At 44.4% G+C, this 14,332-nt stretch overlaps 1 protein-coding gene and 1 non-coding gene across 2 annotated transcripts; both read right to left on the bottom strand.

Moving 5' to 3' along the window:
* Positions 8,331 to 10,482, bottom strand: LOC108635648. Its single transcript, XM_018046574.1, has one exon. The coding sequence runs from the start codon at positions 10,384 to 10,386 to the stop codon at positions 9,829 to 9,831; it is 558 nt and encodes a 185-aa protein (XP_017902063.1). The 5' UTR covers positions 10,387 to 10,482; the 3' UTR covers positions 8,331 to 9,828.
* On the bottom strand, positions 9,591 to 9,675 carry TRNAR-UCU. The gene is given in 2 exon segments: positions 9,591 to 9,626; positions 9,639 to 9,675. It is a non-coding gene; the product is annotated as a tRNA-Arg (tRNA).

The raw sequence follows: 14,332 nt of genomic DNA, 5'->3' as shown, positions 1-14,332 counted from the left end.
TTCCTGGGTCAGAAGATCCCCTGGAGTAGGAAATGGCAACTCACTCCAATATTCTTGCCTGGAGAATCCCATGAATGGAGGAGCCTGGTGGGCTATAGTCCATGGGGTCGCAAGAGAGTGGAACACGACTTAGCGACTAAACAGCAGCATAGAAATTGGCTAGAAAACCAAAACATGACCCACACCTTTTGTGTGGCACTGCTCAGAATTTAGAAGTCCTGCTCTTCTCCATCTGCCTCCTTCCCAGTTACCCCTCCTAAGGAAAGAGGAGTTGCTAACCAGAGTGAGGTGAGTCCGAGATACCCATTATGCTATACTTTCACAAATAAACAGGGCTGATGTATTAACAGGTCAGAAACCATCTGCAGTCACTCTTGCCCTGTTAGTGGGCAGGCCTATCATTCTCTCTTCGAAATGAGGTGGGAAATGAGAATTGGGGCTTTCCTAAGCCAGGCTTTCTCTATGAAAGGTAGGGGATGACTGGGGCATAAGTCATTCAATTGCAGCTTAACTGAGAAGTCTGCAGTCACGGTGCTCTTGTAAAGCTATTATGTGAGTGGTATACTTTGTTTTCCATTGATTCATCTTCCTTATGGTTACAACCTCCTGGGCAGAATTGCAAAGCAGAAGCTGGTATGGTTCAGGTGCCAAAATCTTGACCTCAGATCCCATGCCATGTACTCAAATTCTGAGGTCATGTTCATCAAGGGAAGAAAAGTGAAACGTGGATTATGAAAACTATAATTAGATTTAGGTCAATTACCATATGAACTTTAGCTCCCCAAAACAGTGAGGACAATTACAAATGACTGAGAGGTGTTCCTCAACCTTTCTCAGTGGCAGGAGAGAAATATGTGCTTGCAGTCATCTATATGAAGAAATGTGTATATGAAGTTTTCAGTCCCTCCCTCCTACATCCACTCCTCCACCCCCGTAACTCAGGGAAGTTCACAGGAGTAATGCACTAAGAGAACAAAAACAAGGCACACACTCTAGTTAATAAAATTTATATGTTAAGGTTTTATCAGGAAAATCTATTTTTTCCCTCAAATCTGTGTGTATACATTTTTATGTATATACAAATCAAAATGGCTGGCTCTGAAACGAGAGCTAGGAGAACAAGCCACGGCTTAATTCTATAATGTAAAGCTCACCCAAACTTCGGCTGATGTAGCTGTAACATCTGCCCTTCCAGCCAAGTCTGCCACTTAACCTGCTTCAACTGTCCGCTGCCCCCACCTGCCAGGGGGGAGGTGGATGTCCAAGTGAGGGGAAGAGAGCACACAGCTGGCCCAGCGCCTCTCCTCGTGCTTCGGTGACTGCTGAATCATGACTCAACCCTGTCACGTTTTACCTGACTGTAGTCCTTTAAGGTTGACTCTTGGTTTTTCCTGTAGTGAAAATCATTATCCTGATCTGTCCAAAGGCAACTGAACCAAGACAAGCCTGCAGTTTCTCAGGCTCAGTCTCATCAATTCTAGTCACCCTATTTCCACTCCACCTCAGTCAATCTCCATCATAGACTTAGACTCACTGCTTGAAACTGTTCAGTGGTCAAGATTCTGGACTTTGACTATCCCAGTCCCTCCAGTTCACTCTAACCCAACCTTGACTGCACTTTGGAATTATCTGAGGTGGCTCCAAAGTCCTGTAGACTCCAAAGACTATGAAGAATTTTGATCTCAAGTATTTCACCCTCCCAGTCCTCCACCCCCATCAGGATACATTCTCCTCCCTAATCAATCTGGATCCATTGGTGAGAACCTCTTTATCTCTACAGTTTCTTTATCCCTTTACTCTTTTTTTTTTTTTCCTGTTACTTGCACCTGCCACTCCCAGCCAAGGAAATACCCACTGTTCCTTCTGTGACTTAATCCATCAAGAGAAACCATTCCTCCACGCATCCAGCTGTTGCATTCAATAGCTTTTATCTTTGTCTTCATCTCTTCTGGCCAGGAAATGTTATTTGACATTACTGACCCTTCCTTCTTGAAGCTCCAGCCTCTTTTGGTGCCTGCAGGAAGATAAACTTTCTGCTTCTCCTATCTCTCTGCTCTTCACTGGTTTTCTTACTCTGCCCACTGCTTGCTAGTCTTCCATAATGCCTGCCCTCTTATCTTCTTCCTCTATACTGTCTAACTTGAATGTCTTGTTCTCCCTCTCCTGCTTTGCTCTCACTTCTCTGCAGAAAACACCAAAGTCTCCATCCTAACATCGCTTTTTTAAAATAATTTGTTTTTGGTTGCACTTAGTTTTGTTGCTGCATATGCGTTTTCTCTAGTTGGGGAGAGCAGGCTTGTCAATGTGGCTTCTTTTTTTGTGGAGCACAGGCTCTAGGTGCACACTTCAGTAGTTGCAGCATGCGAGCTCCGTAGTTGTGGCTCGTAGACCCTAGAGCACGCAGGCATCAGTAATTGTGATGCATGGGCTTAGTTGCTCACGGCATGTGGAATCTTCCTGGACCAGGGATCGAACCCATGTCTCCTGCATCAACAGGCAGAGTCTTATTCAGTACACCAGGGAGGTCCATCCACCCTTACATCTCTACACCTCTGCTTCAGATGCAAATTTCCTATTAACTCTGTAATATGCCCATCCATGTTATTGTGATGTCCTCTCTCACTCAGCATATCCAGAACCAGACACATCATCTTTCTGAGATAAATGTTTAGCACCATACCTGGCACATGACAGGTACTCAAAGGGAAGCTACTATTTCCCTGTTCTCCATCTTCCCCATTGGGGAAGTCTTCCTAAAATGGTTTGAACAATGTCTTTGCTTTTTTACGTTCTGTGGCCTACCTCTGCCTAACAAAATATGAGGCAACCCCTGCGTTCAAGATCTGACATTCAAGACTCCATAAAAGGACACCACCACAGGCTTATGTTCCTCACTGCCCTGCCTATGCTCCAAACTGCCTTTTTGCTGGTCATCTGCCTGTTTCTCTCACTGCTCTGCTCTGGGCTTCAAGAAATATTTCCCAGATGCCAAACTGACTTTCCAGTGAGACACTGACCTGAGAGGAGGACAGAAGAAGGGAAGAGGGTGTTTCTTTCCCTCTCTGGCTTGGGTTGGGTTGCAGCTCTGCCATTTCCCAGCTCCCACCAGGCAGTCCCCCACCACTCAGGATTCTGGGTTCTAGGAACAACACCTCCTCCCATGTCCCGCTGGCACTAGGAGTGATAAGAGGTTTCCTACTGTTGGAATTTCTGGGTTACCTACACTTTGATCACCTATGTGACAGTTCCCCATATTACATTTCCTAAAGTGATGTGTCTTTCTGCCTGGACCCAACTGACAGATTTCAGCCAAACCAAACTAGCTGATATACCATGCTCTGCACACTAGCTACTGTGCTGGATACGGTAAGCATTCACCTTTTATTTCTGTTCATACGGTTAACTCCACCTAGACTATTTTCCTTGCCTCCAACCCACCTAAAAAAATACTACTAACCTTTCAAACCCATTCAGAAACCAGTACTTTGAGCATCTTCTCTGTGCAAGTCAACAGGCCCAGGGGCTCAGGGTGCCCAGGGAAGGAATAAGACCATTCCAGGCATCAATGAGCTGATGTCCTACATTTCTTCATAAAGTACTTTTTGTTTTTTCCCCACCAATATGTGCATCCTTGGAATTCCCATTTGACTCTGCTTATTTTTACTTTGTTTTTAATAAACACTATAGCACTTACTAAGTGCCGGGCATTTTCTAAGGACTTACAACTTATTTTATGTAACCATTATGTATGTATGTACATATGTATGAAACGTACATACATATATAACAATTTAGGTAACCTTTAGGTAAACCCAGGAGATAAGTCCTACTATTATCCTCATCATTTTATTAATGAAGAAACTGAGGCACAGAGAAATTAAGTAACCTGCCTAAAGTCACAGAGCTAATATATATGTATAATTCTGTTCCACTTTCATTTTAGCTATGCACTACAGCTATGTGCATACCTATTTCAGCATCACCGGCAGAAACTGCTGGATTTTTCCCCTTTCTTTTACAGTTAACAGAACATATGATTTTTAGCTGGGAATAGTCCCACCTTTCCATGGGATGTGAATGAACGTGGTTTGTGCAACTTCTGGGAGGTGTCCTCAAAGAAAGGTGAGCTTGAAATGAGGCTCTGTCCCTTTACCTTCTCCCCACTAACTAGCATGCTGACCTGACAGCAGGGGCAGCAGCAATCATCTTGGACCATGAGGTGGAAGTTGCATTTTGAAGATGGAAGAATAAGGAGCCTGGGTCTCCTGATCGAGTAGCTGCCATAGAAGGTGGATGAAGTTGTAAAATGTTTTTTTTAATTTTTTGATACAGAAAGCCTCAGATCAAGAGGAAGCTGGAATGAAACCTCCCTGAGCCCCTGGTCTTTTAGGTCTGTACTGGCTCTATGTGGCATTAAGATAGGAATGTCTCCACCTTTGGGGCAGAGCTCCCACTTTGTCAATACCTTCCTGAATTCTGAGTGTGTGACACAGAGCAGTGAAAGAGGGCACAAAGGAAACAGGTCCTCAAACATGGAAACCTATAATTTTCCCTTCTCTATCTTCATGCTTTAAGCTCTGCCCACTTCCTGCTTGCCTTAGAAGGGCAGACACTCTTCCATCATGCTTAGGCTAATCCTTTCACCTTACCCCCATAACATTTTTCACCTCAATTTTCTCATCTGTAAAATGGGGAGATTTTGTGCTTTTTAGGGTTGGGGGGATAATTAAATGGCAAGGGTTAAATAAAGTTGCTATCATGAAGCAGGTGTTTAGAAAAATGTGAGATGTCTTCCTTTTCCTCTTGACTCAGTCCTCCTCAAGAGGAAACTTACTCCATCTGTTTTCGGAGATAATGCTTCTTCCTGGATTTCTTCCTATTAATACCTCCCTGGCTACTCTTTTTGTTCTCTCTGAAGAACTCATTCTTTTGCTATCCTTCAACTGTCTGTCTCTAGGTTTTTGTCTTCAATCCTCATCTCTCCATACACCATCTACACTCCCCCGCATGACCTCACATGGTCCAGAGCTTCAAGTGCCATCTGCAGGTGAATGAATTTTAAATCTCAAGCCTAGATCAGCCTCCTGAGCTCTAGACCACCTCTTTCTTCCCTCTTTCCCTAAATACCTACTTTCCTTTTAGTCCTTTCATTCGGTAAGTATTTACTGAGAGCTTGCTATGTACCTGGCATTGCATATCAACTGCCACTGTACATCTTCTCCAGGATGTTCCTCAGAGACCTCAAGAAATCTGAACTTGACCCACTTCTCTGTCTGTCTCCTTCGTGACTCTTTCAGCATCCACCCACAGTCCCTGGTTAGAAATGGGAGTTTTTTTCTGACTGCCCCTGCCCCTCTATATATCACTTAATTCATCAAGTCCCATCAATTTGGCTTCCTTTAATCTCTCTCAATTTGTATACTCATCCCTCTCTCCAAACCCCCTCCCTAGTTCCAGCCCTCATCATTTTCTTACCTAGATGACCTCAACAGCCCTGAACTGGTCATCCAGCCTCCCATCTTGTGCTGTTCCAGCCTGGGATCCATAATTCAGAGGGCTGAAACAGAACACACATCCAAACCCACAGCTAATATCCTCACTGATGAAAAGCTGAATGCATTCCCTCTAAGATGAAGAACAAGACAAGGACGCCCACTCTTGCCACTTTTATTCAACATACTAATAGTTTTGGACACCCTAGATACAGCTATCAGAGAAGAAAAGGAAATGAAAGGAATCCAGATTGGAAAGGAAGAACTAACACTGTCACTGTTTGCAGGTGACATGATGCTGGACACAGAAAATGCCAAAGGTGCCACAAGAAAACTACCAGAGCTCATCAGTGAATCAGTAAAGTTGCAAGATACACAATTAATATCTAGAAACTTGTTCCATTTCTATACACTAACAACAAAATAGCAGAAAGAGAAATTAAGGAAACAATCCCATTTACCATCACACCAAAAATAATAAAATACCTAGCAATAAACTTACCAAAGGATACAAAAACCAGTACCCCAAAAACTATAGACGTAGATGAAAGACATGAAAAGATGTACCATGTTCTTGGACTGAAGAATCAATATTGTTAAAGCGGCTCTATAACCCAAGGCAACATACAGATTCAATGTGATCCCTATCAAATTACCAAAGGCATTTTTCACAGATCTGGAACAAAAAATTTTAAATTTCTAGGAAACACAAAAGACCCCTAGTAGCCAAAACAATCTTGAGAAAGAAGAACAGAGCTGGAGGAGTCAAGCTCCTTGACCTGAGGCTATACTTCAAAGCTACAGTAATCAAAACAGTATGATAACTGGCACAAAAACAGACCCACAGATCAATGAAACAGAACAGAAAGCCCAGAAGTAAACTCACTCACTTATGGTCAAAATTAATCTATAACAAAGGAGCAAGAATATACAGTGAAGAAAAGACAGTCTCTTCAATAAGTGGTGCTGGGAAAACTAGGCAGCAACCTGTAAAAGAATGAAATTAGAACATCTTGAACACTGTATAAAAAACTCAAAATGGATTAAAGACCTAAATGTAAGACCAGATACCATAAAACTCACGGAGGAAAAGATAGGACACTTTTTGACATAAATTACAGAATGTTTTTGGACCTGTCTCTTAGAGTAATGAAAATAAAAACAGAAATAAACAAATGGGGCCTAATTAAACTTAAAAGCTTTTGCAAAGCAAAGAAAACCATAAAAGGACAATCTATAGAGTATAAAAATTATTTGCAAACAATGTTACCAAGAGATTAATTTCCAAAATATACAAACAGCTCATACAGCTTAAGAAGATCAAAAAAACTACCCAATCAGTATATGGGCAGAAGACCTAAACAGACATTTCTCCAAAGAGGACATACAGATGGCCAACAGTCACATGAACAGATGCTCAATGTGGTTAATTATTAGTGAAAAGGAAATCAAAACTACAGTGAGGTGTCATCTCACACCAGTCAAAATGGCCATCATTAAAAAGTATACAAATAATAAATGTTGGAGAGTGTGTGCAGAAAAAGGAATTCTCCTACACATTGTGTGGGGGGGGGGGGTGTAAATTTGTGTAGTCACTGTGGAGACCACTAGAGGTTCCTTAAAAACTAAAAACAGAGTTGTCATATGATCCAGCAACCCCACTCCTGGGCATATATCTGAAGAATACTCTAATTTGAATTAACATACATGCATCCGAATGTTCACTGCAGTACTGTTTACAATAGCCAAGACATGGAAGCAACCTAAGTGTCCACTGACAGATGAATGGATAAAGAAAATGTGGTATTCACATACACGCACATGATGGAATATTACTCAGCCATAAAAAAGAATGAAATTATGCCATTTGCAGCAACATGGATGGACCTAGAGATTATCATATTAAGTCAAACAGAGAAACACAAATAGCATATGGTATCACTTATATGCATTTTTTAAAACCGATACAAATGAACTTATTTACAAAACAGAAATAGACTCACAGCCAAAGAAAACAAATTTATGGTTACCAAAAAGGTAAGGGGGAGAGGGAAACTTGGGATTAACCAATACAGACCTCTATATACAAAATAACAGTAGACACAGAACCATGCTCAATATCTCATAATAACCTATACTGGAAGAGTATGTGAAAAAAGAATATTTTTATATATAACTGAATCATTATACTGTACACAACACTGTAAATCAACTGTATGTCTATTAACATTTTTTTAAATAAGAAAGGTAGGTGAGTACTTTAGTGCAACTAATAAATAGCACAGGAAACTTGGTTGTCTACAAAACTATCAGATTTAACTTTAGAAAAAGAAGTTAGAGCCAAAATATAATGTCTATTTAAAAGAAAACAAACCCAAATATATTTTCTAGACACCTACTGTGTGTTTGGTGGGTTTGGTCATTTTTCTATTCCATCATTGGTCATTTGCTTATTGGTTTGCAGGTGTTCTTTACACACTAAAGAAACCAGCCCTTTTTTGTGATATGTATTACAATTGTTCTTTTCCAGTTTGTCTTTTGATTTTGTTTATGGTATTTTATTTTTTGTCTTACAGAAATCCATATATTTGGATTTATTAGTGATTTTTTAGTGGCTTCTAGGTTTGGAGTTGTACCGCTTAAGTTATTAAATAACTTCATCACATTTTATTTTAGTGCTTTTGATGGTCATATTATTTGTATTTTCATCTGAAATATACCTCTGTAAAAGGACTGAAGTGGGAATTTTGTCTCAGAATCACTGACAGTGAACATTCCTCCTCTTCTAAGCAAATTTGAAATGCCACTTTTATCACTGTTAGCGACAGTAAAATGGATACAATCTCTACCAAAGCAATTTGGTAACATCTATCAAAGAATGCACAAACAAGCCTTTGACCCAGCAATTCAATTTCCTAGGAATCTATCCTACAAATAAATTTGCATTTGTGTACACTAATATAAGAATAAGGATGTTCACTGAAACACTAGGAAAATACATAACACTGATATAGCCAACTATTGGGGACTATTAAATCATTATGATACTTCGGTGCAATGGAACAAGGCAGTCCTATTGCATTAATAAGTGAGTTAGCAAGCATAGCATATCACCAATGGCAATGCGAAACCACCTACATCAATAACATCAACAAACATAAAGAGGGTAGATGCAGAAATGCTGACATGTGCATAAAATAAATCTGAAAATATTTCCAAGAAACCGTTTTCACTGATGGCTTATAGAGCTGAAGGGCTGGGAAACAGGAAGAACAAATATGTTTACTTTTCCCTGTACTTTTTTGGACAATTTGGGATTTTGTATTTTTTGCATAAATTGTTTGTTGCAGCACTGTTAAAATTTCATTCACTCACTGATTTATTCGCATTCGTAGAGATAGAACCCTAATCTCACGCAAAGATATGAATTGTCAGAAGGGCTTCGCCGGTAGCTCAATCGGTAAAGAGGTGTAAGATAGCCATGCCTAAAGGAGCTGACAGGCAGAGTAGACCTTGGGTCTTTTTGCACCGGAATCATGGAGGAGAGGAGCAGGCGTTCTTATTCGAAAGTCAAGATTCCTGGGCCCCACTGGGGTGACGCCCAGAAATCTGTATTTGTGACAGGATCCCACTGGGGATTCCAGTTCGTGACAATCGGGAGCCTTCTGGGCTGGAGGACTGTTCACCGTGTGGGCGCGTTTCCTTGTCCTTCGCTCGCCCCTCCCTCCCTAGCAGCTACAATCGCGGCTCTGGCGAAGAGGTCTGGAGCCAGCTCTCCGAAACAACCGAGACGGGGCCATCCCCGCGCTCTGCTTAGGCCGAAACCGCGAGACCGTGCCTCGATGCCGCACGGGCTGCTTTTCCCAGTTCCCGGATCAGGCTCCGGAGTCGGCAGGGCCCTGGCCCAGAGCCACCGTGGCAGGGAAGTAGGGGGAGGGACAGACTATAGAGGTGCGAGCGACTAGAAGAAAAAGAGCTGCAGAAAGCCGAAGGCAGTAGGGAGAGCGGGCAGAGAATGCGATGCGAGTGTACACCCTTTAAGAAAAGGAGAGAAATGACAGGTGTAGAAAATAAAACCGGGGGTCGGGAAAAAACCTCCGACTCCGCCGGGACTCGAACCCGGAACCTTTGAATGTCTTCAGCCTCTAGAAGTCCAATGCGCTATCCATTGCGCCACGGAGCCACCTGTTGGAGTCTCCGCGCATCTGCTCTGTTAAGCCAGAGGCGACGGCCCCGCGCCCTTCCCACCGCCCCCATACTGTTGGTCTGCATCACTGAGGCCAGGGCACTTCCAAACATCGGCCGCTGGCGCCCGTCCTCATTCGGCGACCGCCTTTTAATAAACTCGGCTTAGTCTTGCAAGAGAAGGGATGTTGCGGGGGCGCCGGGCGCGGGCTGGTGAGTCTGAGCTCAGCCGCAGCCCGGTCTCCCGCCCACCCTGGGCGCCGCCGTACCTGGCCGAGGAGGACAAATCACGCCCGCGCTCTTCCTCCCCGGCTATTTTCCTTTCCGATCTCCCCCGCCTGCCCGCTCTCCCGCGGCCGGTTCCGCGCGGCCTGGCCCCGCCCCGGCGTTGCAGGCCTCGGGCCGGCAGTTGCGCCTTTAAGCCGGGCCGGTAACGCCGGGCACTTACGTCGCACCGTTTATCGGCTGGTCCCGAGCAGCGACCCCTCCCGAGTCCCGAGCTCTTCCCTGGCCGCACGCGGCCGGGATCCGCCGCGGCGGGCGCGGGTCGCGGCGACGTCTGTGTGAATGCTTGTGTGTGTTTATTTGCGCGGGGTTCGGCAAAATGGAGTTTGGGTTGCATTTCGCTCCCCACAGACCCAGAGCCGAATTTTTGAGGTATCCGGGCTCTGGTGGACTGAGGGGGGCGACGCGCCCCGCGCTGCAGCATCCTCCGAGAGGTCGTCCCAGCGCCGGCAGCTGGCTCTGTGGGCGCAGCGCAGCCGCCGAGTCCGCGCGGCCAGAGCACGCGGCTGCGTGGGCGGCGTGGGCGGCGGCGGCGGCGGCGGCGGCGGCGGCGGCGGCGGCGGCGGCGGCGAAGGGCCTGCGCGCGTGGGAGCTTGGGGAGCATGCGTGAGCGGTCGCGAGCGGTCGGGGGGCGCGCACCCGAGAGCAGCCGCGGGGTTTCCGGGAGGCGGCGCAGCCACAGGCTGGGTAAGCTCCCGCTGCTCGAAAGGGCGCGGTCGCCACGAATCCAAGGATTTGTCTGAGGGCACCTAGGGTTTCAATGCTCCCTGTAATTCCTATCAGTACGACCCGAAAGCCACTTGAAATAGACGAGCCAAGTAAAAAACGCGTGGTTGCCCCGCAAATGCCTTTGCATACAAAATCCTGGTCCCCGCTCCAATCAGCTTGCGGTTTTCCGAGCCCGCCTACTTAGAAATTGCGGGGCTGCTACTGTGCTATCTCTTCAGGTTCGTTTGCACCCTACCGTGTGGTCTACTCCGTTCCACTCTGCCCAGCTAGCTACATCGTGCCTTCCGCACCCTATCCCAGTGCTAAAGAGAGAGGAAGCACCCAGGAAGGGTCGAGTAGAGCAGGGATCAGTGCATTCTTATTTAACTTCACTCCACTTTGATTACGCCAAAGTCTTTGTGGATCACAACAAACTGGAAAATTCTTTAAGAGTTGGGAACACCAGACCACCTTACCTGCCTCCTGAGAAATCTGTAAGCAAGTCAAGAAGCAACAGATAGAACCGGACATGGAACAACAGACAGGTTTCAAATCGGGAAAGGAGTAGTCACGGCTGTCTATTGTCACCCTGCTTATTTAACTTATATGCGGAGTACGTCATGTGAAATTTCGGGCTGGATTAAACACAAGCTGGGATCAAGATTGCCAGGAGAAGTATCAGTGACCTCAGATACGCAGATGATACCACTCTTATAGCAGAAAGTGAAGAGGAGCTAAAGAATCTCTTAATGAAAGTGAAAGAGGAGACTTAAAACCTGGCTTAAAACTCAACATTCAAAAAACGAAGATCATGGCATCCAATCCCATCACTTCATGGCAAATAGATGGGGAAACAATGGAAACAGTGACAGACTTTATTTTCTTAGGCTCCAAAATCACTGCAGATGGTGACTGCAGCCATGAAGTTAAAAGATGAAATTAGAAGCTTTTCTTCTTCTTGGAAGAAAAGGTGTGACCAACCTAGACAGCATATTAAAAAGCAGGGACATTACTTTGCCGCAAAAGTCCATCAAGTCAAAGCTATGGTTTTTCCAATAATCATGTATGGATGTGAGTTAGACCATAAAGAAAGCTGAGCATCGAAAAATTGATGCCTTTGAATTGTGCTGTTGGAGAAGACTCTTGAGAGTCCCTTGGACTGCAAGGAGATCAAACCAGTCAATCTTAAAGGAAATCAGTCCTGAATATTCATTGGAAGGACTGATGCTGAAGCTGAAGCTCCAATACTTTGGCCACCTGATGCAAAAATTGACTCCTTGGAAAAGATCCTGATACTGGGAAAGACTGAGGGCAGTAGGAGAAGAGGACTACAGAAGATGAGATGGTTGGATGGCATCACCCACTTGATGGACATGAGTTTGAGCAGGCTCCAGGAGTTGGTGATGGACAGGGAAGCCTGGCATGCTGCAATCCATGGGGTCGAAAAGAGTCGGACACGACTGAGCAACTGAACTGAACTGAACCACTACAGTATTATGAGCCAGATACTACATCCTCTTTATAAGGAAGGGAAACTGCAGCTAAAGAGTTTGACTTGTGTAGGGAGGCCCCGCTGGAGTGTGACAAGAACTTGGAAGAATCATCTGTTTTACCCTACTTGCCAGTTATGACATCTTTCCAGTTTCATGGATGTTGACAGAACACATAGGACCCCTGGGTCAGAGATGAAAGACTTTCACCGTAGCCAGAGTGCTAACATAATTGTATCAGTTCTCTGAACCCCAGTTCTCACAGGAAAGAAGCAGGTGGGCTCAGATGGATGATTGCACACATAATGAGTTTCATTACATAAGAGGAATACTGATCTTGGGGAACCTTCCATTTTATAGCAAGCAGTAAGCAAGCTGGCTCTTTGTCTCACAGACATTCCCTAATCCTTCAAGGTTGGTCACTGCAAACAGCCTGGAAGAATGACCCAAGTGAGCAGGGTCTTACATTCTTAGCACACTCAGCAAGAACGTGCAGGGATGCTAAGGGCCTGTGTTCATTGCCTCTCCAAACAATGCCAGAGCCCAGACTGATGCTAGGCCTGTATGTTTTATTTTACCACAATACATAAAGTTTCTTGACAGTAAGCACTTTATGTAAAACATCATTATGCCCTCTTTAATGAAATAAATATCCTCATATGCAGGAAGGAGAAATTCTGACATATACAAAATTAACTCTTAAAATAGCAAATGACTTCAGAGTGTTTTTGTTTAATCTTTTTTGAACTTGGAAATGTGCCAGGCATTAGTAGTATCTTAGAGTCTTCACTAGTCCTTGCAATTGCAATGTAAAGTAATGCTCAAAATTCTCCAAGCCAAGCGTCAGCAGTACATGAACCGCGAACTTCCAGATGTTCAAGCTGGTTTTAGAAAAGGCAGAGGAACCAGAGATCAAATTGCCAACATCTGCTGGATCATCGAAAAAGCAACAGAGTTCCAGAAAAAACATCTATTTCTGCTTTATTGACTGTGCCAAAGCCTTTGACTGTGTGGATCACAATAAACTATGGAAAATTCTGAAAGAGATGGGAATACCAGACCACCTGACCTGCCTTTGAGAAATGTGTATGCAGGTCAGGAAGCAATAGTTAGAACTGGACATGGAACAACAGACTGGTTCCAAATAGGAAAAGGAGTCCGTCAAGGCTGTATATTGTCACCCTGCTTATTTAACTTATATGCAGAGTACACCATGAGAAACGCTGGACTGGAAGAAACACAAGCTGGAATCAAGACTGCCGGGAGAAATATCAATAACCTCAGATATGCAGATGACACCACCCTAATGGCAGAAAGTGAAGAGGAACTAAAAAGCCTCGTGATGAAAGTGAAAGAGGAGAGTGAAAAAGTTGGCTTAAAGCTCAACATTCAGAAAATGAAGATCATGGCATCTGGTCCCATCACTTCATAGGAAATAGATGGGGAAACAGTGGAAACAGTGTCAGATTTTATTTTTGGGGGCTCCAAAAGCACTGCAGATGGTGACTGCAGCCATGAAATTAAAAGATGCCTACTCCTTGGAAGGAAAGTTATGATCAACCTAGATAGCATATTAAAAAACAGAGACATTACTTTGCCAACAAAGGTCCGTCTAGTCAAGACTATGGTTTTTCCAGTAGTCATGTATGGATGTGAGAGTTGGACTGTGAAGAAAGCTGAGCACCGAAGAATTGATGCTTTTGAACTGTGGTGTTGTAGAAGACTCTTGAGAGTCCCTTGGACTGCAAGGAGATCCAACCAGTCCATTCTGAAGGAGATCAGTCCTGGGTGTTCTTTGGAAGGACTTATGCTAAAGCTGAAACTCTAGTACTTTGGCCACCTCATGCGAAGAGTTGACTCACTGGAAAAAACTCTGATGCTGGGAGGGATTGAGGGCAGGAGGAGAAAGGGACGACAGAGGATGAGATGGCTGGATGGCATTACCGACTCGATGGACGTGAGTTTGAGTGAACTCCAGGAGTTGGTGATGGACAGGGAGGCCTGGCGTGCTGCGATTCATGGGGTCGCAAAGAGTCAGACACGACTGAGCGACTGGACTGAACTGAACTGAACTCACTGAATGTTTCCTTGGAATACCATACAGAGGTATTCTGGGAGCATTGGAGCCAAATCACAAATGATAAATCATTGACATGATTAACAGTTCAGACT

The sequence above is a fragment of the Capra hircus genome, chromosome 3 (genome assembly GCF_001704415.2).
Source record: "Capra hircus breed San Clemente chromosome 3, ASM170441v1, whole genome shotgun sequence".
NCBI lineage: Eukaryota > Metazoa > Chordata > Mammalia > Artiodactyla > Bovidae > Capra > Capra hircus.
This window is presented reverse-complemented; position numbering and strand designations above follow the sequence as displayed.